The sequence below is a fragment of the Strix aluco genome, chromosome 4, assembly GCF_031877795.1.
Source record: "Strix aluco isolate bStrAlu1 chromosome 4, bStrAlu1.hap1, whole genome shotgun sequence".
Taxonomy (NCBI): Eukaryota; Metazoa; Chordata; class Aves; order Strigiformes; family Strigidae; genus Strix; species Strix aluco.
Genome location: NC_133934.1, coordinates 66,659,394 through 66,685,546, shown reverse-complemented (window position 1 = coordinate 66,685,546; position 26,153 = coordinate 66,659,394). Strand labels below are relative to the sequence as shown.

The window sequence follows — 26,153 nt, the reverse complement described above, 5'->3', positions numbered from 1 at the left end:
AACAAATGCGACACAGGAGTTTCACCCTCCTGTTTAAAGGCTGTGCCTCCTCCATTCAGTAGCTCAGGCAACGAACCACAAAATTCCTGGGCTCTAACACCACCAAAATACCCCTGCAGAAGGCAACTGCTCCAGCTGCTCAGACACAAGCACCACTCTATGGTGTGACAACATCTGGAGGCATAAGGTACAAAGACACCAGGTAACACACAGATTAACTACAGCAAGTCTCCTTGTAGCCTTCTGTAATTATTCTCAAAGCAACAAAGATTCTCAGAGCTAAATGGTGCACAGGAACTGTTGCAAAGCAAGTGAGACACTCTGAAGGCCTGCAAAGTGGTAGCTATCATCTAAGGTGCTCCTCAGGTGTGAGGATACACTTTATTATTAAAACCAACATGAGGGGAAAAGACCAGACTTCAATAGTGTTTTCAGCCCTGCCACAGGGCGGCTGGATGAGCAGAGACCAAATAAACCACCATTAGTGGGAGGCAGGCACTGGCCCTGCCCTAAGCGCTGTCAAAGGCTTCCCATCCGCATACCAAGGTTCACAAATGCCTTTGTGAGCTGGACCTTTGGCTTCTGGTATCTGGGTCCTGCTCTGCCTGCAGTGTCGCGACAGTTTAATTAAAAACAGGAGGCTGAAAAGCTGGAAACAGACAGGGGAGTGCTGCTGGGTTCACATTGGCTTTTGAGTTTGATGCCAAAGCAAGGTTTCCACTTCTTCAGCTGCGGAAAAGGTGCCCAACACCAAGCTCCTCAGACAGGTAACAGGTCTGTAATGGTACCAAGCTGCCTTGGAGCTGTGAGATCAAGCAACCTGGCATTGGCTCAGACAGTCCAAGTGCTTGAAACAAGGGAATTTTCTTCCCAAATGACAGAGATATTGCAAAAGCTGCTTGGGAAAAGCCAGTAGCTATAAATGTCTCCCTGTGTTGCTTCCCACTTCTTGTTTGATGCATGAAGAATACTCACATTTAATACATTTCTGCTTTCTTCAGAATACCCTGCCTATAGCCCAGTGCTGCTCTGCAGAAGGGCCAGTCTTTAGGAACTAAGTATGACACTTCCAAACATTACCCTGAGCTAATCCAATGTTATTTTTCCTGCAGCAGGCCGCTGCTCACAAGATCATTGGCAGAGATTTGCAAACCACTGGCATTCACCCATGTGCTCTCTGGAATTGTGTTCTTTCAAACACATAAATTATTCCATACACAGGCTGCTGCAACATCCATTAGCTGTCAATGGAGCCCTGCTAAAAGGTGAAACTGGAGCCAGTATCCACCCCTACAGATGAATTACTGTTGGCCACCACATTCTGCTTTGACTGTCCACCCCAGTCATGTTCGTGCTTTAAAGGAAAACAAAAGCAGTCATATCCAGACTTACTTTTAATTTCTGCCCTCCTGTCAAGACTTGTGCTGTAGCACTCCATGCCACTGCTTGTAACCCATACATCCAATGTTATTCCTTGATACACCCCAAAAGCGAACAAAAAAATTCTCTAGTGTACTACCCATCCAAACAGTCCAGCTGCTCAGACTTCTCAGAGTCAAGCTAAACAGATACCCTGTAGAATTCAAAGTCTTGCAACCTTACGAGTACAGACAATACGCATTGCACTCCACTTTGTTGAAATACATAGCTCAAGGACAAGTTTTAGAAGGGAAGAATGGAACATTTTGCAAGGCTGTTTCTTTGAATAACAATAATAAGCAAGAGGATTTGCCATTAGCTTGCATCTCCTGCAGTTTATGATATAGCTTTGTATACTCACATTACTCAGACTTCTCATCCTCTTTTTCCCCAGAGAGGTCACTCCAAAGGAGTGTGATCCAGCCACCTCTTGTCCCACTGCCTTGGCAGGAGAGTGCAGAGGCAGCTCACAAGGGCTGCTCTCCTGCAGCGAGATTTGCAAAGGCAGACCGCCGGGCCAGCACACGGCCCCATTAACTAGGGGCCCACTCAGGTCACAGGCTGACCATACTAGATCCCATTTTCTCAATCTCAATTCCTTTTTTTCTTCCTGGAAGCACCAGGGTAGACAGCAGGGCACATCAGGTATGCCTCTGTAAGCAAAGCACTGAACTGTTTAGCTTGGCCAACTATCTATGCCAGCACATACCACATAACAGCTGAGCACGAGTCAACCGCGGAACAAGAACGACTGTGACAGACGAGCAGCGGTGCTGCTGAGCGAGCAGGCTCCACTGCACTCTGCTTCATCTCTCTGCAGCAGCAAGGCTTTAAAGACCTAACAGAGCAGGTAAACCCTGTCACAACTTTATGGAGCCAAACCTAAGGATTCGGGAAGACAAACTTACCCAAAGGCAAATCCAGCCTGCTCCAAGCAAGCATTTCCTGCAGAGGACTGGGCAAGATTAGTTCACATGAAGGAGCTCCCTGCTCTGACGTGCTCTACAACTCCAAGTGCTGCAAACCTGCCTGTCCCAAAAGTGGGGCACAACTCCCATGTGTGGCACACGTTTTTACCCTTGGCTTGAGTTGTTTAATGAGAGATACCAAAGCAAGTGATCTGCTGCTGCATATTCCTTACTAACACTGCAAAGGCTGGAGACACAGCAGTCTCCACCTCTGCATTGCTCAAAGCAGTAGATGTGTGAAGCCACAAGCAGCACTGCATGGGCTGCTTATACCTCAGAGCAGCGGGGGTCCGCTGACCAGTAAATAACTGCTCTGGAAACTTGGTAAGCCTTCAAAGAGGCAGGCTAATGCCCAGCTCTTCTTTCCTTCCTCTCATGACTGTCCAGGAGAAAGAGCTGGGTTTGTACATGCAGCATTCAGGCGCCCACTCTGTACGCCACAAGAGCCTGGTCCTGCAGCAGGCCAGCACATGTTGACCCCAGGAGCATCAGTGCACACAGGACAGCAGCCCTTCCTCAGGTGGATGATGTTTTTACTCTCATCTCCTTGGGCCACTCAGTAGCCCCTAAGGGTGCAAACTGGAGCATAAATCTCAAGAGCAGACTTGCACACTCTTCCTACTTGTATAGAGGCCAAGATGACGGCACCCATCCAGCTATCTCCATCCTCCTTCCTACTATTCAGCATCACTGAATCCGAGATGCTGGGCCACCACCCTCCTCTGCAAGGCACTGCATCAAACCAGAAATACCACGTCCCCTGCCCTGAACAGCTTCCATTGCCAAGATATTTCAGCACACACAGTCCAGAAAAAGACCCATTTACCACAGTTAGTGTGGATGGGGACAGCATCTGCACGTTCCTCTCTTGGAACTCCTTACTGTGTATTTTACATAGGGACCAGCCACCTATTTCATGCCAGAAACATCGACCATTTTTTAGCTTGTGTGAACTTTATACTTCCCTTCATTTCATGTAAAGCTGTACCACAGCTAGCCTGCCTGGATTTATACTTCTAGCTTTCTGGCTCATCCCACTGGAAGAAATCATCAGGTTGCTTGGTTAGGCTATAAAAAAATACTGCTTTCCTTAGGTTATATCAAAACCAAGTAATGCACATCCCATGGAAAAAATGCTTTTCTGAGCTCCATTCCTGGAGAGGCCAAACCCGAGGGGAAATGTAGCTGTGCTCAGTAACAGACAGTAGTCACACATCAGACTGCAATTTCAAATAAAGGTTTTGTTTGAAGAACAAAACCAAAACACCTCTGGCTTTGATGTTTAAGTGGTTCTGGCCTACAACAGAGAAACTCACCCCGTCTTAGGAATGCTTTACATGAAAATTGCCCTCAATTGCATTTACATAAACCCAGAGAAACAAGGTCAGTGGAGTTACTCACACTGCTCAATTTTAAACCTTTCTTTATTGAAATTACTTGTTAAATCTCCTTGAAAACATAATTTGCATATTACCCTATTTGAATAGTTATTTTCTTGAAAGTGCTTTTAATAAAAAGCATTAGTCTGGTAATGCTTCTGTGCCATAAGATCTCACTGGATTTGGTGCAATAGGGCTAGGTTTGTAAAGGTAACTATGGCCATACTATTAATTTGTTGATCACAGCTTTGCACCTTACAAAACAAGAAAGGGAATTATCATCTGCTTTAATCATGGAGAAAACAAAGGCTTACCAAAATGAAAGTATTTGCCCAAGACCACCCAGCAAATCAGGAGCTGAAACATTTGCAGCATGCAGGCCACACAAGCCCTGATCCCAAGTGGCTCTTGTAATTAATAATTGTGTAACTCCAAATGCCGGATAGCAAATGTGATTTGCAGCAGGATGAATATTCAGCTACCTCGAAACACAAAACCCAAGGTCCCCTGACACTACCACTTTTTGGCAATTATATATCAGAAACCAAATTGTTCTGATTGTTCAGTGACCATCAACTGTGCACCCCAGAAGGTAAGGCACATCTTCGAGAAGTTGTTTATTTTCAACTTTCAGCCCAGCTTCTTTGTAATTCAGAGCATTAGGAAGGGTTTACCACTGCCTTGCTGAAAAGCTGCCCCAGGGCCAAAGCAGAGACTTAGATGCAGGTTCTCCCCAGCACGAAGCAGCTCCCAGATCTAGTGCCACTTTCCACCTCCACCAGAATCAGGGACTTGTGCTGAAATCACCAGACATGCCCTCCCTCCCCCTGAGCCAGGCCTACGAGAAAGACAGAAGTGCTCCACAACAGCTCACTCAAAGCCAGGAAGGAGGGCTGCCTCCAGACTCTGGCCAGGGACTCATTTCGTGACTTCCGAAATGAGTCTGGCACAGTGGAAATGCATCTTCCAGGTGCAGAGGCAGCACCCTCTGACCCTGCTCATGGCAGGTCCCTGTGGGGAACCCTTGTTCATCAACCCTGACACTGACCCAGGGACCACCCTCAGGCCCCCAGCAACCTGCTCCTCAAATATGCTTAGCACCTCTCACTCCCACAGATGCTCAGAGGACTGACTGGCACCAAGTACCTTCTGAGCTGAAGGCTCAGAAATCCTGATGACTAACCAACCTCCAAAGACAGATTTGAGGGGGCAGAGGGAGAAAAAAACGTAAATTAGGTCAAATGCTCCTGGAAAATGCCAATTACTTACATATAGCGCAGATTGCACTCGGATGTCATTTAATCTCAGCTTACAGTTGTCAGATATTAGCTGAAATTCCCTGCTTTGCTTCGGCTGCCACGTTAAAGTGCCATGTATTCAACATTAATGAGACAGATGAAAGAGAATGAGAGCTGGCATTTTCTGTGATAAAAGATACTTTGTGGCAGAAAAGCATTCATTTAAAAGCATTAAGAATTTTTCTCGGATTGGAAATCACATACAAAAAACAGGAAATAAATGAAACCATTTTCAAATGTAATTAAAAATCTTAATCTTCTGATTCTATAAGCTAATGAAGGCATAATCATTCATTCATTGTTTCCTCTTTTAAAAAGAACAGCGGCAAGTTGGGTTACCTGGCCACAACGAGGGAAGCTTTACATATAAAATTGCTGATGCAGGATTTGAAAAATGACTTCTTCCCTCCCAGTGTCTGCATCCTTGCACTTACACACAGGCAAAAAATTTCAGAGCACAGAACTCTGACTGAGCAAGAATGAAAAGGCACAATGAGACCTGCCATAGCTCAATGAGGACATGAAACAGATTTGGGGGAGGAAAAAGCAGCAGCCAAGAGACGTGGTGGTTAAGTGGCATGATTTACCGCTAGACCAAGTCACCAGATGATCTAGCAAAATCCCTGCTCCTCTTGGGGTCTCGACATGAAGATTTGAGGACTGTGCATATGTTCAGTCCCAGATGGCTGCGTTAAGCCTCATAATCACTGCTAGCATTTACAGCTAGCAATATACCTGCTCACAGTATGACAACCTAATCTTTTAGCCGTAAAAGCTGAGAATAAATGAGAACTCTTTCGGGTTATTTAATTCAGCAATTTCTGAAAATATTAGTCTTGACATTTCAAACTAGGAACAAAACAAAAAGGAAGACTATTGAAATATCATTAGCCATGTTGTTTGTAAGTTCATTCTGAAGATATCCAAGAAATTTAATTCTACCAATTAAAACAAAAGGAGACACAGACAAAAGAAAAATCTTTAATCATACGAAGAAGCAAGAAAAGGAAAATGCAACTGCATTCATGCACAACCTCTTTATTGGCAACCCTGTACATTTCTTACACACATCTGGAGGATGTGGGGTAATCCATGTTATTGCAGAGAGATGCCAAGAACCAGTGTCAATGATAACCAGATACTTTCACCTTTCCAGGTTGCACATTTCTTATTCCCAAGCCAGGCTGTTGCCTGCCAAATTTTGTCCCAGAAAAATAAACCCAGGACCGTCACTGTGATATTCTTCATTTATCTGAAAGCTGTCAAAAGCTCCTAGGCTGACTCAGACTGAAGTAGACGGGTTTTCATGGGGGCTGAAAGGAGATGATTTGTGTGCTTTGAAACGCAAAGATTTGGCTGTGGCTACAAGTGGGAACCTCTATCTGAAAGAATAAAAGCAGACTTGCAATTCGATCTCCATTGCAGTCTGTGCTCCTGTACTTCGCTGCAAATCAGTCACTGTGCGGCCCTGCAGAAGAGGGAAATACAAGCTCGCGCTGTCACCGAGCAAGCCAAGCAAGCTGTCTATCAAACTTGCTCCTCTCACACCTCAGTTTTCTTTACAGATAAAACCAAAGGCTGCCACCACAGACTCTCAGAAACTTAATTCAAGCCATGTTTCTGTGCTTAAGCAAAGCATTTTGCACACTTGGTGCATTCAACACATCTGGCAAATAGATTCTGTTGAGTCCCTTGCTTACACAGGACATCGTTTGTACTTTACTTTGCACCCAGTTAACTCTTCGGTGAAACACCCAGACTTTGAAGAACACCTTCAGATGCACAAACAGACCCAAACAGTCCTGCAAATCATTTACAAAGATCCCTCTCAGGATTCAAAACACTATTTCTCCGCTTCCACTCCCATCATGTGCGAGAGGTTAATATAATTTCTGAATGAAATACATGAGATGCATGCAGATTTCCAGAAATAATTCACATTAGAACTACTGCTGTGCACAGGGATCAGTTCGCAGGAGCCACTGGCAAAGTGGGCAACATCTGTGGCAAAACCAAAATGTTTCTAAAACAAGTCTTTTTCTATTAGCTTGTGCCAAGTATTCATGACCAGATCTGGTAAAGAAATAACCCCCAATTACAGTACTTCAGTAACATACTTCCAGCAGCTAGATGTCATTTGAAAATAAATCTGGGATGCAGAAGTGGTAACAGAAAATCCAATTAGATAATAGAAAGATCTAAAGAAGCTATGAGCTGACATGGAAAAAACAAACAAACAAAAACAAACCCCAAAACCTGGTAGTTGTCTGCTCTTTGACATCACCTTATGTGGGATGCTACTAATGAAAACAAAAAGCCTAAGCCGGCAAGAAAAATATTCAGCTCCTCCATATTTTCAGCAACTTCAAAAGCTTTAATTGCAAACTCAGATCCTAAGGCTACTTAGCCACTTTTCTAAACACAGGCACAGTCTGTATTTTTAAATAAGGGGTCCCAAAGATAGCTCAAGACGTAAAAATTACCTAGCTCAGCAAAATAATTGTACTACTAGTGAAATGCAGTAATAGCCTTTGGACTATGTTTCATGCCAACAGTGGGTATCACTTATATTGGACAAGCAGACAGTGCAGCCAGAGAGGGAAACCTTGCAGAAAGGCTGGGTATTGCTAATGGAAAACCACAGGGAGCTTTTCTTCCTTCTCACAGCTCTTTCTGCACCACCTCATGCAAGGCCAAGTGGGCCTTGCCTACACCCACATTAATCATACCTGCCCGAGCCATGCATGAAAACAGCTCTGGTGACTCCTGCAAGTCCTGGCCCATGTATGTCTAAACCAGGCACCATGGCATAGAGGAGGGGAAAAGGCATCCAGAGGTAATGAAGCAGCCAGGAAAGAGCATCTCTTATTCCCATCTCACTGACCACATCACATAGCGGTATGCAAACTAGTACTTATGGGGAGAAAGAATAATATTTGGGGTAAATTTTTGTTACTACTGCTCTTAGCTAAGACAGCAAGACCCTGAACTTGGTTTTCTGTCTCTGATCTGGAGCATTATCCACTACTATTAATGCTGAATGCTAACAGCACCATGGTGTTTGTCTGAACCATTATCACACATCATTTATTACAGTAGGCTGGAGAGCTGGAAGTGAAGGCAGCTAGGATAGTGCACCTAAAAAAAGCTTGAAGTACTACTGTGGGGCTTGTGTTGGTTTCTTTTTAAATGACATGGTTGCACCCAACTGTTCTAAGCTGAAACTGCTTCAGTATCTTTTCCTGCAAGAGCCACTGTAGCTTATGGGAGTGAAGCCTAGAGCCAAACCAAGCCAACAAAGAGGCTGGACAAGGCAGAAGTATTTGCCAAGCCAAGAGAAGACACTGTCCCCTCGGTATCTCTCCTGCAAAGCAAGCCACAAGGTACCGAGCAGCCTCGTGCCCATGCTCTTGGCATCACCTCAAGAGGAAGAGGCATACAAAAGGCACAAAAGAAGCAACAACCCTCAAATCGCTCCAGAGGGGGCAGCCAGCCAGCAAAGCCACCTCTCTCCAGGGCTGCAAGGGTGGGAAGGGGACATATAAAACATGCCTCAGCTCTGAGTAAATATTTTACTTCTCAGATTCACACTGCTTACTTAATCAATCCCCATCATTATTTCAGAGGCCCTACTCAGGACATTAAAATTGATTTCCTGTGATCTCATCTACACAAAATAAGCATTTTCCAAGTATCTCCATCAGATCCTGACTCCAGGTCAGCTCATACTGGAAAAGCTAGAGGCCCTGAGTTTGTGGTGGGCTGAACACAGAACCTGCCCCATGAGTGAGGCTATGCTGAAAACAAGGCAAGGAGGAGGCAGGTTCCCACCATTGTTAACATCAACGGGAGCAACAAGAATTGTCTGAAAGAATTTCCTACTGCAAACAAGGCACTGAGGTGAATAAAGGAAATGAAGAGTTCACAAAATAAAATACAGTCTTGTGTGCACCGCCCAGGTCTGCTTCCCTAGCACAGGCAGCCGAGTCAGGCCAGGCCCAAAAAGCCACACTTCACAGCTGAAAGCAGGCAAGGAAGCCAAAACCCATGCCCCTGGCCATCTCAGCAGCCCCAGAAGTGCCACCCAAGCCCACAATACTGCCAAGTCCACTGAGAGAAGAGTCCACAGCACCATGATGCTCCCCAGAGGATACTGGACAGCAGGGACAGCTCAGCCTCACAGTTAACTCAGAAAGCGACAAGCTGCAAAGCAGCCAGGGCACTGCTGACCTCTGCTTGGAGCATGATAATTCACTCCCTGCCCTGGGGTCCATCCCCAACCTGCCTCATCCCCAACCTCTCTCAGTCTCAGCTCTACACCTGCAACAGCTCTTCTCCCACCCCGTCACACCATCTTCAGAGAAGACGACCAGACACTCAGCTAGCAAGAGCACAGAAACACAGAGACAAAGCTGTATCCCCTTTCTTAGTGTTCATCTCATTGTCTAAAATCAGAGGTCATGGTTGCCCTTCTCCACCCACCAACACACATGGATGTGGCTTTCCAAGGCGCCACCCCACAGCTCTTGCTGACCTCAGTGGGTCTCGATAGATCTGCTGCTCAGAGGAAGACAAAGCACAGAGTCTTCAGCTCCATCGGCCCCATTCTACCTTCTTGCCTCTTTCATTTCCTCCCCTCCATGGAAACTGGCAGTCTCTCATTATCAAGTATTTTTAAAGCAGATGGAAGAATACATTGTGTCATTTTAATCTCCCAGAGAACCTTTTCTATGGTTCCCATCTAAAATCTGTACTCCAGCTTCGTTTTCCATCAATTTTTGTTTGACTTGGACAGGAGTATACATTAGTGTATACACGGGAGTAAACGTTAGTTTTGCTCCTTTAACCAGACCAAGCTATGATTCTGTAAACACTTAGGATCAACAAATAAAGAAAACGGTTGGGAGGCCAGAGCCCTCTTCTATGCTCTGAACTACTAAGAAACCATCCAGCCCAGGTCAAGATGCTGGGAATTACCCCAGGACAAGGAGGAGGGTCCCTCATCTAGCACATCTCAACAGTTTCCAGACTGGAAGTGGCTTATCTTACACTGAGCCCAGATGACCATATGCATCCTTCCACCCTGATGTATGTTTAAGCATATGCATGGCTTTCATCAGCTGAGAGGTCCCATGGCAGCTCCTGGCACCAACCCTGCCAAAACTTCGCTTATGCATGCCTTTACATTTACATACCAAGATCAGTCTCTATTAAGCCAAATGAAATTACATGCAGTGCATTACACATGTGCCTTCACATCTGTGGGATCAGGGCCTTAAAATGAAAGCCGCCCATGCTACCAAAACACGCCCTGCTCAGCTACAATTAAACACAGACACTTCAGAGCAGTTCGCTGCAGTTATTTTTTATGCATGCTTTTACAATTAACATAATGTCATATCCTGCCAGGATGTAGAAGGTTGTGACTCAGGAATGTTATCATAGTTTTAAGTCAAACTGACTCGCTTTTTGTTTCATTCCTTTTCTTTCCCCATTCCTTTAATTCTACCCCCATACTCCCTCCAACAAGATGCATACCACTCAGGGCCCTTATAAAATATGATTATGATGTTGGAAGCTTGATAGGCAAATGTTCATCAGCCTTGTCTTGCTCTACCATATAATTAACTATTTCTACAAACTCCCTACCATCCCCCCAGCAACACAACAGCAGCATGCAAAGTGGTAGCAGAGAGGGTTAGATAAGAAGGTATACCAGACAAAACGCCCCCAACATCTACTGAATACCAGCCCGCTGTCCTTTCTTCTCTTATCACCCCAAGATAAACAACTCTTTTCTCCAAAAACCATCGATTCTGGAGGATGAAAGCTCTGCCCACCAGCTGCTTACAAGGAAGCTGACTGCCCTCATCCTTCCCTCTCCCACACTCACATGCTTCTCACCCTGAAGGATGCTTTATTCTGCAGTCAGTCCCACTGGACTGGACGCAGCAACAGACACATGAATTTAGTTTAACTGGTGTGAAGTCCTCTGTGGATGCTCTTTTGGGTTTGCTCATAAACTTCAATCAACCAAAAATGTGAGAGGCTGAGTAGTGGCATCAGTTTAATATAATGACAGAAAACTAAAGCAAAAGACATACACAAGAATGAACGGCAATCGCATCTTTCAATAAGCCACGTTTCTGAGCCTATTCATGTTGTGAGGTTGCTACTCTACACAAAGCAAAGCGGTTCTGCTGGGCAATACCCTTCAGCCTGCCCTAAAAACCAGCTGAAGTAGTGACTTCAATTCATCTTCTTACACTGAGAGACAAACTTCAATTTCCAAGCATGCTTTAGACCTTAAGATCAAGGAATCATTTCAGAAGAAGCTTTACAAACAGTTGGTACAATTTATAGGTATTCTGTTGACAAACATCAGCTCTTATTTTGCTTAGCAGCGTAACTTCCCCACCTCCAGTAACACCATTAACCCCATCTTCATACATTTGCTTTGCCACATCAGAGAAACAATACAGCCCTGCAGATCCATAAGTGCATGCTAAAAGAAACTGTCTCAGCCTGGTCACATCTTGAACACAGACCATTCTCTTATTATGAGAAGGAGCCACATTCAAGTCCTCTGCTTGTGGGCAACATCTGTTTTACTCCCAAGCACTGAAAAAGTTACTGGGAAGTCGGTCAAGTCTCTCTCCCTCCCCCGACCAGTGATGCACAAAAGTGCATTCAGCCTGGTCATGGTGGAGTTTCATTCACGTTTCTGCAAGCTGGATGAGAAACTTTTTTTTTTTTTTTCGGGAACAGCATCTGTTAGTTTTTGTGGGTTTGAGTTTTTGTGTGGTTTTTTTTTGTTTTTCCCTTTCTCTCTGTAAAGGGGAAATCTTTTGTCTTTCTCAACATGGATGTAGAAAACTCCCGGCACCACACCCCCAGCAAAACAGTCACGCTGGAAGATGCAAAACACGCGTGCCCCTCGGAAGACTTTCACGCCGGGATTTCCATGACTGTTTCCCGGCGCAGCCCAGCGCCCAAAGCCTCTCCCCAGGGGCTGCGGGCCCTTCCCCGCCCGCCCGGCTGCCCACCCACTACGAGACACAGCCCTCCCCACTCCCAAGTTTTCCCATCCGCGGGAACGGCGAGGCAGAAACACTCGCGGCAAGCCACCAAAGGCGGCCCCAGCCCCGGCGGGGACAGCCCGGGGACCGCCCCTGGTGTCTCCCCGCCGCCCCGCGCGGCTCAAAGCGAAGGGCTCCGGCAGGAGCTGCCCGGCCCCGCTGCAACAAAGAGCCGCAGCCCCAAACCGGGGCGAAAAAGTTTTGCGCGGGTCCTCACCCCCGGCCCCGGCCCCGGGCAGAGGCGCCGCGGCGAGCCCGCCCCCCCCTCCAGCATCGCACCCCCGTGACCCTCCCCGTTACACCCCGGGCGCTGCCCCCTCCGATCCCCGGCACGCATCCCCGGCACCGCACTCGGGCAATTCGCCGTCAGCACCGCGCCCCCGGCACGGCTGGGCCCGGCCCGGCCCGGCCCGGCCCCCCGCCGTCCCCGCACCCACCGCCGGTCTCCCCACGGCCACGGCCATCGCGGTTGCAGTGCGCTGCGCTCCCCGGCCCGCCGCCGCCTCTGCGCTGGCTGCTAGGACTGCAACATGGCCACCCGGCGGGGAGGGCCCATGCGCAATGCAAAGGGGCCGGGCGGCGAGGCGGGACCCCCCCGGCCCTCCCCCGGGGAGCGCGGGAGGGCGGCGCCGGCCCGGCCCGCTGCAGCCCCGCGACCGCCCGGGGAACCCCGAAAGGAGGCTGGAGCCGCGGGGGGCTGTCCCGGGACTGCGTCCAATCCCCAGCAGTAATTGCAGTTAATCCCTCTCCCGGCGAGCCCCGCTGGCCTGGGGAGGGGGAGCTCGGCCTGCTCCCTGCCCGCCCCCTCGTACCCAGCCCCTTCACCCGAAAGGGGCACCCTGCGACCCTCCCCGCAGCCATGGGGGGACAGCCGAAAGCCGAGAGACCCATCTGCTCCAGCGGCTCTTGCAAAGAGATGGCCAAGCAAGCGACTGGCAAGGTCCTCCTACTACCAGTTTGGTTAAGAAGGAGGATGGGGATTCGGCAAAGAGAGCTTTATAACGGAGAGTCAGACAGGAGCTCCCCCAGCTGGGGCTGTTTGCCAACAGGAGCCCCTAACGCCCTCGTATAATGAGGCAGAGGGCAAAACCAGCCACCTCATTGCTCTTGTTTCTCCGAGCTCTTCACTCTTGCCAAACACACCCCTGGTCCGTTTCATAACAAACTGGGTATACCTAACAACAGCCACAGTGGCCAATCGCTCTCCCACTCCAGTAAGGGATTTCCAGGGATGAAGCAAAGCACAGCTGGCAAAATGCTTAACATCCCCATGTTCAGCATGATACCTCTTTACCTGCAAAGGCAGGAATCTTAGGGCTAAACTCACCACACCTCCTTGTGAGTCTTCAAGGCAGCAAGGAAGGGCGGGCCCTGCTGGGCCAGGTCCTGCAGTGTTCCACAAGGCATAAAACCCCAAAAGCCTATGAAAGACAGAGACCTGATTTGCCACAGATGAAGGACATGGTGAATTACAGACATATGAGAGCTACCCCCCTATGTGAACATCCAAGAATCAAACCAGAAAAGCCACAAGGATAAAAGCTGAGAGCACCTCCTACAACTAAATGGCCCAGGGTAGTAAATAAACAGACCTCAGCTGTACACTTACCCTTGTACACCCTTCAACCTAAAGCTTTTACCTTTTCATTCCAAAAGCCATTTTTGTACCACTATGAAGAAACACGTCACTGTTTGTAGAGGACTACAAAGTGCAGGTTCTTCCTTTCTGCAGCTCTTTTTATCATGTTTTGAAGGACTTGAGAGCCGGTATTTGAGAGTGGTCACCCATGCCTGCTCCCACAGCCCCCAGACTGAACAGGAACCGAAGGAAGCAGAGGAGCAGTTCCCGGCACTGCTCCTCACCTGGGGCTGAGGATTCGCCCCTGCGGCAGCAGCCCTTAACTAGGCACAGTGCAGCCACCATTAGCAAAGCTGCCACACCAAAAAACCCTAATGGGGTTTCTACCAGTACAATTTTGCAAGCATAGTTGACGCGGTGCTTTTATTACACTAATGTGTTAGGCGTTACTGCTGATATTCCAGGGAGGCTGCTATATTAAACTCGTGTTCTTGCTCTTGTAGCAAATTCCTCCTGGGTGCATGGCTCCAGGTGAGGAGGTGCTGAGCGTGCCTGTACTGGGAAATGTGCTCGGACCAGCGCAGCCTCTAGTGGAAACCTGATGATCATATCTAAAGAGTTGCCCTCGTTGAACCTGTGGGTGAGGCATGTGTGATACTCCTGCCTCAGTGTAACCTAACTAACGCAAAGATCTTCTGCCTTTGCAAAACCCTGATGTGATTCACTGAGTCCTTCCTTGGCCTGAAGCTGGGAGAGCTGTGGCCGAGTTTTCTCCACAATACTCATGCATACAGACCTTCCTGGGTATGGCTGTTCACACTGAAAAAGTAGGGGGGGGGGGGGGGAGGGAATCAAGATAAAGAAATATTCTGCAATCTTTCTCCATCTCAGCTAGTGTAGTTCCTTGCATTCCTGATGTTCAACAGACACAAGCAGATCCCTCGCTCCTGGAAGTTTCATAAGTGCTGCTAACAAATCAGTACCCATGCAAAGACAATTATCAGTCCCTCATTGCAGAGACCCTGCAGGAACTGTTTCCATTTCTCCAAAGCTGTTTTGCATCATTTTGCAGATATGGCACATCAATGCTTTAATTACCTTTTGTGCCAGCTGCAACAAATCAGCTCATTTGTCAGATCATATGAGATGACAAAATACACATGCAGACGCAGAACTTGGGTTAACTTACCTCTTGTTTAAAAACAAACACAGGTATATAGCTCCCTAAAGGCAACATCTTCTTGCACAACAATAGGAAGCTACAAGACTAAGTGGTGGGCTTATTTTTTTTAAATGTTGAAGTAATGCTTGATCATGCCTCCATTTTGTGATTAGCACTACTCACAACTTACACAAATTTCACCCAAATAATCAAGAGATCTGCTGTGTCCAGAACTCCCAAAGAGGGAGAGACTGGGGTAAATTCAGCCATTCTGAAGACTCCTACCCACAACCAAAAGTGACCAATTTGCAGACAGGGTAAATCATTAGAGCATAAGGGGAAACAAGAGTCTCTTTAAACCTCTTAGCATGAAGCAGGCAATAAAGCAACTCCAGGTAGCAGGGCTGTGCTTCTCCTTGCCTGCATGCAGCATTATACCCCCTTAATCCCAAAATGTGATTTGCAGCTCAGGCTGTAACGGAGAGGCGTGTGCCAGCATTTGGCCTGCCTCTGAATCAATGTGAGCTACTCTTTCAGCAGACTTCTGCATGTGCCTACAGTCAACAGACAGCCATAACCAAACAGGTTACAACCAACTGCCGTATTACTGTTTGTCATCTGAGCTACCCAGTAAGCCAGTAGTGACTGTCAAGTGAGATGCGTTAGTTTAACTCATTTCACTTGAACAAGCTCAGGAAGGCTTTTCCAACCTCAGCAATGCAGAAGCATCAGCATTCAGCACCAGTCTCAGTCCTGCAGATAATTCAGCAGTCACTTCATGTTACTTGAGTGTGTTTCACTAACTTCAAGAAAAAAGTTTACATTTCTCAGTAGAAAAACCTCTAGTTTTTTAGTCAAAGCTAAGCTTATAGTAAGCAAGATAATATCTCCAAGAGTGTGTAAATGAAAATAGAATATTATGGAAAGCCTCCTGCTTACACCTTAGTCCATTAAACCAAACCAACAGTTCTGAAGTAGTGTTGTCATTTACCACTGTTATTTACTTGGATTTTTTATCTTCACAATCTACCCTCCTCTCTTCTTTGTGATCACAATTATATCATTATGCTCCATTCATTTAATCTCAACCGCTTCTCCTGAGTGTGCTGCTATCAAACACAGAGTTATGACTGCAATTCAGGGCTCATCAGAAGAAGAGGGAGAAAGGTATTTATGTCTTGAAGAACTGTACCAAAAGAGAGTGCAAAATGATAAATTATTAACATGAGCCTTACCCTCTTCCCAGTGCCTGTACCCTACTCGGGTGAACACCACTGATGGGATGTAGCCACACTCTCCTGCAATATACACCACGGGGAAATCCAAAAGCAAGATGTAGCAGAGCATGTAGCACAGTTTCTCTTGCTGTGCCACCCAAGCAATCCAAATCTTGGCACACTGGAAGAGGTTTCTGATACATTGCCTAAACTGTAACTTCTGACCTAGAAACTTTACAGTTTCTTTTAGGGCTGCTCCCACCACTCCAGATGTTACAGTTAAGCAGTCCTGCAGCTCCACGGGGCAATGTATCCTGCAAACTGGCAAGATAATTTACTGCGGCAGAAACAAACAGTTCAGAGTCAGCATTCTGAAAGCACGGGCCTGTATAAGTTTGCTTACCTGAGAGCAACACTGCCACACACATCCACTCTTACACGTGTTTGCAGGGTCTGAACCTTAAAAGTTATCCTAAGGTTTTGTGTTATCTAAACAGAAATCACCAAGCTGTACACACCATCTATTGCAATCTCTGCCTGGGGTTTGTGAAGGTTGCATACACTTCTGGGTTTGCAGTGGGCTGGAGGATATTCCAGCTGCCTAGATGACAGGCAGCTAAAAATATTTATGGATACCCAGGAGCCTGCAGTAGAGATGATTTCTGGAGCGTGACTTAGGGCCTGATCCAGATCTCTTTAAAGCCAGTGAGCCTATAATTGAACTCAGTCCTTCCGTGCCCCTGTTCTTTGACCTTAAGACAGAAAAAGCAGCACACCATCTCTCCCACACTTTCCACCCACTATTCACTCCCCAAACTCCTTGGGGCAGGCGCTGTTATTTGTTTGGTGTATACAGGGCACAGTTGCCCACTGGGGCACTGATCTTATCCATCCCTCAGAGCTGTAATGTACACACTCGTGATAATCGCATTAGCAACACAGAACAACATCAGATCCCCACTCCAGCACATGTGTCCAGCCTACCTCAGCCACACGGTGAATACAGAGATGACAGGAGATATAACTGAACTTTAGCACTCTTGGTATTTGTGTGTGGTTGTTGTACCTGGGTACAATCCCACACATGTGCAATATCAGCTACCCTGAACCACATCCCATTCACGTATCTTTATTGCCAGTTTTCCTAAGCCACAGAATCACAGAGTGATTCAGGTTGGAAGGCACCTCTGGAGATGGCCTGGTCGAGCCCCTGCTCAGGCGGCATCACAGAGATCAGGATTGCATCCAGTGCAGCTCTGAATGTCCCTGAGGGTGGAGACCACAACCTCTCCAGGCAACCTGCTCCAGTCCTTGACCACCCCCACTGTCAGAGTGGTGGTTGGATTTTCTTGCATTTCAATTTGTGCCCATTGTCTCCCTGACATAACGACCGATAAAGCGCTCCTTCTCCTCACCACATGCCAGCAAATTAGCCCCGGACTTCTAAGAGCACTAGCAGGCTCCTCCACCTCCTCTACCCTGCTTCCCTCCTTCACCGCCGCCGTTTCTCACCGCTGTCACCCCAACCACGCAGCCCCACGGGCCGCCACCCCGGGCAAAGGCACCCGGGGGGTGGCGGCCCGACTGCGAAGGAGGAGGAGAGGAGGAGGAGGCGCAGAAGCTCGGCGCGGCAGGAGGCGGGTTTGCCCTGGGTGCAGCGCCGAGCACCGACGTGCAGCAGGGAGCACCGAGAGCCGGCTGGCCCGGAGCATGGCGCGGGAGCTGAGCCAGGAGGCCGTGCTGGACTTCCTCTGCGGGGCCGGGGGCCGAGCCCCCAACACGGCGCTGCTCCGCCACTTCCAGCGCTTCCTCCGCGACCCGGCGCTGACGGAGCAGCAGCGGCAGGAGCGCCGCGAATACTTCAAGAGCCTCGTCAACTCCCTGGCCACCGTCCACCCCGCCGCCGCCCCCGGCGCCTCCAAGGACATCGTCCTCCGCCGCAGGTACCGCGACCTCCTCGACGAGGAGCTGCCGCCGCCGCCGCCGCCGGAGGAAGAACAGCACGAGCAGAAGAAAGAGAAGGAACCGCCGCCCCGACGCGACCCCGACCGGCGGCGCAGCCCCCTGGGGGAGGCGGTGGCCAAGGGGCGGCCCGGCGGGGGGCAGCCCCCGAGGGCCGCCGCGGCGGGGGGCTGCGCCGCCCAGGGCCGCGGCGGACCCTGCTGCGAGTGCCGCCGGGCTCGCCGCGCTGCCGCCGCCGCCACCGCCCCCCCGCCGTGCCCCGGGGCGCCGCCCCCCGCCGGCCCGCCCGGCTCCCGCTCCCCGCCGCCGCCCCCCGCCCAGCCGCCCCCGTACCGGACCCAGCCGCTGTCCTCGGGCCCCTGGGCGCTTCACGCCGCCGGGCCACCGCGCTCCCGGCCCCCGGCGTTGCCGTCGGGTCCTGGGGCGCCGACCCCCGCCGGGCCGCCCCCCCACCGGCCGCCCCGGTGCCGGTCCCCACCGCTGCCTCCCACGGGCTCAGCCCCGTTCGGGTCTTTGCCACCACAACGCCCTGGAGGGCGGCCCCCAACCCAGTCCCTGTCCCCGCCATCGGGCCCCGGGGTGCTGCCCCCTGACAGGCTGCCACAGCCCCGCTCTCGGCCACAGCCCCCCACCGGGGTGCCCCTACTGAAGGCCCCACCGCCCTCAGCAGGCCCAGGGGGGCGGCCCCCCACCGGACCGTCCCAGCCCCCACTGCTGTCATCGGGCTCCAAGGTGCTCCCCACCGAGTCCCCCCCATCTCGGGCGCTGCCGTTGCTGTCCACCCCGGGGGGGTTGCCGCTGTCCCGGTCCCTGCAGGTGCTCCCCACCACCCCCTCCCCATCCTCACCGCTTTTATCGGGCCCAGGCATGCCACCCTCCACCAGGCTGTTCCCATCACAGTCCCGGTCCCTGCAGCAGCTCCCCACCAGGCCATCCCCATCCCTGCCAAGGGGATCCCAGGTACTGGCCCCCAACGGACCAACCCAACCTCGAGTCCTGCAGCTGTACCCAAACCAAACCCTGCCACTGCTGTCAGGTCCTGGAGTGCTGCCCCCCACCAGGCCACCCCCATCCCAATCCCCACCGCTGCCCCCTACCCAGCCACCCCCTGCCAGGCCACCCCCATCCCAGTCCTTGCTGCCAGCACAGGGCCCCACAGGGCCCCAAGCCCCAGAGAGCAGCGCCCCAGCACCCCCGCCTGTCTTCAGGAGCATCAGATGCCAGCTTGCTCTGTTGGAGGCACAGGGCGTCCCCCCATCGCTGCCAGATGACTGTGGGCGGCAGCCCCGCACCGTGTCCTCCAAGAGCTCCCCTAGGAATGTCCCAAGCCGAAGGCTGTTGGTGCCACTGGGGCAGCGGGAGCACGCCTGGCTGGTGGCAGTGTCAGCAGGGTGCTGGGCTCAGGTTCGGGGGCTCTTTCTGGAAGATCCAGAGCTGGCCCTGCAGCGGGACTTCATGTCAGGCTTCACAGTCCTTCACTGGCTGGCCAAGCACGGCGATGGGCCAGGCCTGCAGGAGCTGGCAGCAGCAGCACAGCAGGCTGGGCTGGCCCTGGACGTGGATGCCCGCTCAGGCTGTGGGTACACTCCACTGCACCTGGCTGCCATCCACGGCCACCAGCTTGTCATCAAGGTGCTGGTGCTGCAGCTGGGGTGCCAGGTACAGGTGCGGGACAGCAGTGGGCGCCGGCCCTGGGAGTACCTGGGCAGCTCCACCTCAGGGGAGATCTGGCAGCTCCTGGAGGCACCCCGTGGCACGATTATGTTCCCCACGCAGCCCCTGGCTTGCAGCGTGTCCTCTGTCAGCAAGGTCTCACCGTCCACTGGCAGGGCAGCACTGCCTGCCTGCCTCAGGCCACAGCACAGCCATGGGGCAGCATCCCGCCACACTGGCATCAAGAGTGACTGAGAGACAGCTCCCTGGCATCCCCAGCCAGTGGAGATGGGACCTTGGTGGCCATCCCTCAAGAGGAAGCCAGGCAGGCAGAAAAAAGCTGTGAAACAGATCGAACCTACTGAAGAATGTACTTTTAAATTAATGCAATGAACTGTTGTCTGAGCCTCTCTGCCCTTCCTCCCATTTCTTGCTTTTCTACCAGTGACAGGATGCAACAACTCTGCTGGAAGCAGATCTGAACCCTTGGTACACAAGTCCTGTGCACCCCACAGGGCAGGCACCAACTGCTGGGTGCAGCCACAGTCACCAGCACTGGTGGGACCATGGGTCTGGGGTCTCAGACTTCCAGGTGAAGCGCACCGCCTGGCCCCAGCCAGGGCTGAGTGCTTGCTTCTGCTTACGGCAACAGATTGGTTTTGGTCCCGGGGTTTGCAAAACACTTGCTCACACCACCTAAATTCTGGGGAGCAGCTAAAACTGCGTCTCTTTTTAATCCCAGCAGATTAAGGATGAGTCCCGCTTTTAAAAATGCAGCTGATCACGGTCCAGCCTTCCAGCAAGAGTTCTCAGAGAGGGACTGGCTGTGGCAGAGGGTGACAGCTGGAGAGCCCTGAGTAGAGGAGGGTGTAACACACCCACCCCATTTCTCAGCCCTCCTTGCCCACCAGTCCATGCAGAAAGGAATGCAGAGCAGCTCTGCAGCCCTGCTCCTCCCCAGGACTGCCCCGGGCTGCCCGGCAGCACCGATACTGTTCCCTCCTTCCCTCACACCGCAGGACTGGGAAGTGGTACCCACCTTGTGGCTAGAGCCCCGTTCCCACGCCTGGGGACAGGAAGCGTGGCTGCAGGAATCTGTGTTGGGCAGAAAAGCTGTGCTGTGGTACAGTTCCCAAGCTTGCAGGTGGCAGGCAGTTTCATAACCAGAGCTGCATTTCCCCAGAGACCCCAACCCTAAGTTGCCTCATAGCTTTTTCTGTGATGGGAGTGGGTGGGACTGGGGGTCCAGGTGCAGGGAAGAGGTGTCCAGTACAGTCATTTCTGAGAGTTTACAAACAACAAGCTGGCTTTAGGAATCTCACTGGATTATGTGGGTCCTATAATGCTCTCTGATTTAGCATAAATAAGCTTCTGAACAGTCAAAAAATGCACCAAATTCATCTTGCACCTAATCTGGCTCTCCTATAGATCCCTTATGAAGGCAGGAAGAGAGCTAAGATACGTGAGATGGGATACATCACTGCCTGGTTGATGCTCCTGCTGCTGGGTGACCCCATATATAGCACCAATGGGTGTCAGTGCTTGAGAAACTAGGGCTGCCAGCTCTGCTGCAGCAGGACACTTTGGGGCAGACCAGTGCAGTAGGTGGGACTGCTCATGTATTTGAGGCATGTGCCTAAATGCCTGCAGTTTCGGGGAGGAACGGGAATCAGGGCAGCAGAACCTGACCATTGCATAACACGCATGCTGGGGAATGCCTCAAGTCCTTGCTCAAGCAGTAATTGAGGTCTCCGCTTTGCTTGGGGTTTATTTGAGGGAGGAACTCCTTCCTGCAGAAGGGAAAATACTCTGCCTGATTCTGTGGCCACAAAAGGTTGTGCCCTTTTCCCAGGCTGGTTTTCTCCTTTTACAGGGAAAAGAGCTCAGTAAACCAAGGCAGTGTCCTGTGAATGACCATTCCTCTCTGAGAGGACAACACAAGCTTGAACTCATAAGAAATTAAACTCTCATGTGGCATCTGAGCCATTGGCATAGACAGCTGGAGGACCCCCCAAGGCTTCCCCACAGTAGGAGGAATCCTATGTACATCCCTTCCCCATATATCCAGCTAGGGGTTATAGTCTAGATCAGCAACAACATGCAAAGAGGATTGCCCAGTAAAACACTGAAGTAATTTCCACCACATTCAGAACCAGCATCACAATTCACATTATGCACCAGGCTCTCTTGGGAAGGGGCTCACTAAAGCCTTCCATGAGCCTCTGCTAGAAGCTCTTAAAAGCAACTTGTTGACAGGGGGTATCAAGGATGCCACCAGAGCCTTCGTGTACAGCGAGCTTCAGGGAAGAAACCCCAAATGAAAGAAGTTTATGAGCTGACTCAAGCTGTCCAGTGGGGAGCATACTTCTGCTCCAGAGCCATCTACAGCTTCCAAGAATAAGGTTTTCCCCTTACAGTCTCCAGTGTTGCTAAGACAAAGACTGAGGACAGTGCTACCTGGGGATTCTCATTTTACAGACTTTCCATGACCTTTCTCCATGACGCAAATCTAAGTAGTGCTTTTTTTGTTCTTCATGCTGTTGCAGACCTTGTCTGTCATCTTTTTCAGAGCATTTTCTCTCCCTAGCAGTATTGAGTTCAGCAGTCCAACAAGAAGTTGTGAGATAATTGTGACCACTGTTTTCTTGCCTGTTGAGGTGACACAGACAAGCTGCTTTCTCCAAGTTTTAAATTATTAAGCAACTCTTAGGAAGTTTGAAACTGCAAAAACACTTTCCCTACTGGATCCAGTATGCATTCTCTCTGGTTTATCACCCTAGGATTACTTCGGAGTTCTTGGACTGCTAATACTGGTAATACTGCACAGCTCCTACACCACACTTCTGAACAGCAGTCAGTCACTGCTTGCAGGAGTAACTCTTTTAACCCACAGAAATCCTCATCCTCCAATTTTTCTGCTCGTGAAATAAACAACAGACAGGGCAAAATCCATCTCCAGCCCACTGTGGAAAGCAGGGCCAGATCTTTCAGCAGCTGTGCCTGGAAGAATCACACTGCCATCCTGAAGCATCAGGCAGGCAGAGCGATGCAAGTATCATAGGTCCAGTTCCCCAGGAATAATCCACACCTTGATGAACACACCTGCAACCTGAGCATCTCTGTTTCGAAGTGCTCCTGACCTCCTTACCATTTACTTGTCAGCCTGCCTGGCCCCTTCCACGCCCATGCCCACTGCTGTTTCCTCATTGCAGGTGGACTTGGCTCCTTGCCTCACACCCAATCCAGGCATCTGATTTGGCACCACCCTGAAACACAGGATATGTCATGGATTAATGCACAGCAGGACTCTGTCCTCTCCTCTCATTGCTTTCAAAAACACACACCTCCCACTTGACAGCTGCTAATGATAAAGTCCACCCCTCTGCTCTCCAACACTTATATGGAGTATATAATAATAATATTTAATGCTCAAACCAATTGCTTTGTACTCCGAAAGCCACATCCTTCAAAGGAAGGGGGTGTGTTTTCTTCATGCAGTAGCCTTTGCCCATCACATACAGTCAAGCCTGCAAACTCCAAGCCTTACAAAGTTATGGTAAAGCTAACCCTGAAAGCACAGTACCCCTCTTCTCACCCCCTCCCTGCTCCTGCAGCACATGCTTTTGCACCCACTCATTAGACTGCTAAAAGCGGACAGCACAGCAGAGCTGGATGTTGATCTTGATTCATGCAGCTTCTGTGAAGGTCTTGATTATGTTCCCAAATTGTGGCTCTGATTAGACTAATGCCACAGCCTTTCCTAACAGAAGTTACACAGGTGAGCTGGCAGCCTGATGCCATCGCTCAGCTATTAACAAAATCTCTTTGTTAGTCACCAACTGTCCTTTGCCTAGAGGGTGTTTGGCACTTAAGCCCAATAGAATGGCTTCTTAAACCAGAGGAGTTTGCAAGATCAGTGCTTAAACTAGTAATCATTTATGATGAATGGGGTGAACCCAGCACAGAAGGGGGAGTGTGTCAACTGAGTCCCATTTGTGGCAGAGCTATTCTTTGAAGATATAAAGCTCTTTCCACTTAGCAAATCAAAACTTTCCATCTGAGAGGAGCTTCCCATCTACAGCCATGCCACATGTACACCAAGCTTCCCAATCTGAGAGCATCAAGCTGCTAACAAATTATCATGCTTCAGGTTTGGTTTTTTACAAGCCTCTGGACAAGGACCAAATGCTAGAGCAATGCTAGAGCAATCCCATCTCAAATAACCTGAGAGACTTTCATACAAGTAAAAAAGTGCTCTTGGGCAAAGCAGATGAGCAATACAGTAGAACATCGTTAACTTAAGCTAATGGCCAGGACATCCTTTGTATCACAGTACTTTCTGAAGCAATAAGAAACAGAACATTTAGAATTAAGAAGAGAAACACATCCAAGAGTCCATCACACAAAATGCAGGTTTTTTTCTACTGTGACAAATGCCATTTGACTTAAATAGTTTATATACAACTCCACAGTAAGAAGAATGTCTTTCACACTTTTAATAAGTAATGAAACAACCCCAACTGCTACTAAATGTTGTTAAAGCTAGAATTTCTCATAACTACATTTATTGCAAGGAATATCAGATGGCAGGTTAGCAGGGTGACTTTACAAAATGAAAAAAAACAGTTAACCGTACAGTTTTCTATAGCCTAAGTTTCCCCATTGAAATAAGAATTGTTAGCTCTTCAGGAAAAAAAAACATTGTCTTTGGAGACTGAGTCACACTAGATGGAAAACACTAGAAGTTGAAGTCTCAGTTTAGCTAAATTAATATTTTTCATACCCAACATGAGACTACTGAAGAAAACAAAACTTGCTTCACCATTAATAAAAAGAAAAAAATTTTAATATTCCAGCAAAATATTTAACTATATCAAAGCAAGCTATCAAAACACTTTTATTTTCCACATACATGAAAAAACATTTATTAAATAAAACTGTATGCCTTCAAAAATAAAAGCCATTGAAGTAAAGAACAATAGTCAAGCCTCAAAAACTTCAAGGATACCTAAGAATGCTTTTCTCTGGCTTCTTCCCTGAGCTACAGATCCCCAATCACAAGTATAAGCTCTACACCTGAAGAAAATAACAGTGCCTATTCCCTTATATAGCCTCAGTGCTGGGCAAGACCTGCTTAAAAGGAGGCTGGGAAAGGCTCTGTTTTTATCACACATAGTGGTTTTCTTCTGAGGTTAGTTTTGTTAACTTGGAGAGTGACAGGCTGGCAAAAAAAAAAAAAAAAAAAAAAGTAATTTTCTGGGTATTGTTTTGTGCTTGAAGGAATATGGTTGTGTTCTAGTTTGGTTTTGGGTTTGTTTTTTTTTTTTTTTTAGAAAAAGCCAACAGCTTTTTACTGTACTTCTAGAAAAACCTCTAAAAAGTTAATTGTGGATATAAGAAACTTTTAGTGCAAAGCATTTAATTGTTGATTTAAAAAAAAGTGAAAAGAAGAGAAAAACTTCAAAAATTGGAAGGGAAACAAGTAAGGGAAGGTATTATAAGGGAAAGAAAAAAGAAGAAAAAAACCCCCTTAAGTTCTTTTAAGATGTGGGGGGAAAATGGTGCAGTTCCTTGTGTGAATTAAGAGTTGGCTTTGATTGATTTTAGGAGAAGTGTGGCAGCCTTATGCAGCCCAGCAGTCTAAGTGCTATGGATGGGAGTCTTGGTGCTGAGGCATCACTGTGTCACGTATCTAACCAAGCACAGCAAGCTTTAGTGCAATAGCTTCTCTGTAAAGACACAGGTGGGTGATCTTGTATGGGTTACACTTTTTCCATTAGAATAGTTAAATTGACCTGGTAGAGCAACTGCTTTCTAGACAGGTTAAATAAGCCTAAAGCTCATAGTGCTTTAAATCTGTATCAGATTTTAGCAAAGTAGAGACACTTAACTTCCTAATGTCTATCAGGACTTCCCCACTGTACAGTCTGTTCATAAAATATAAGCAAGCTATTAGTTTTCTTAGCTCTAATGGCACTGAAGGAAAGCACAAAACTACTCATGGCAGATTGGTTTGATAAAGGCCTCTGATGCTTTTGTCTCTGTGATAGTGTTTCCTAGGGAGATGTGTTCTATGTGTTCAAAGGCCAAGAACTATTTAAAAAGAATTTTTTAAGTAGTCATAGTTTCTGTTGTGAAGGAAGCACTTGTGAATGATTCACAAGTTCCTCCACACAAGCATGTTAGTCTGTGGGCACTGGCCTCAGTTCACATTTCTGATGCTGCCATGGGAAGCAACGACTGAAATCCTTCAAGATATGTCACAGCAGCTTCCCCCTTGCTGCTGGGCCTCTCTCAAAATAGTTATTGGTTCAAGTCTTTTCATTTTCCTGAAACACAGCTCTAGACTTGAGGAATGTTCTGATGAATCTGGTACCAGAAGATGTGTTTTATGGTCTTTAATGTAGCCCAGAACTGTCTAGTGAAAGTGGGAATTA

General features: G+C 48.8%; 2 protein-coding genes across 6 annotated transcripts in view; one reads left to right on the top strand and one right to left on the bottom strand.

The window, feature by feature from the left end:
- The window catches only part of SEPTIN11 (septin 11), a 59,353-nt gene extending 46,683 nt beyond the window's left edge, over nucleotides 1–12,670 (bottom strand). For all 5 annotated transcript variants that reach the window (XR_012623174.1, XM_074823426.1, XM_074823425.1 and 2 more), the window contains exon 1: nucleotides 12,581–12,670. Coding sequence is in view for 4 of the 5 variants with exons in the window: in XM_074823426.1 (XP_074679527.1) it covers nucleotides 12,581–12,607 (27 nt within the window). In the remaining variant the exon portion in view is untranslated. The remainder of the gene's footprint in view (nucleotides 1–12,580) is intronic.
- Nucleotides 12,671–17,754: 5,084 nt separating this feature from the next.
- On the top strand, nucleotides 17,755–19,971 carry SOWAHB (sosondowah ankyrin repeat domain family member B). Its single transcript, XM_074821474.1, has one exon. It carries the CDS (start codon nucleotides 17,812–17,814, stop codon nucleotides 19,969–19,971), a length of 2,160 nt encoding a protein of 719 aa, XP_074677575.1. The 5' UTR covers nucleotides 17,755–17,811.
- The last annotated feature ends 6,182 nt before the right edge of the window (nucleotides 19,972–26,153 follow it).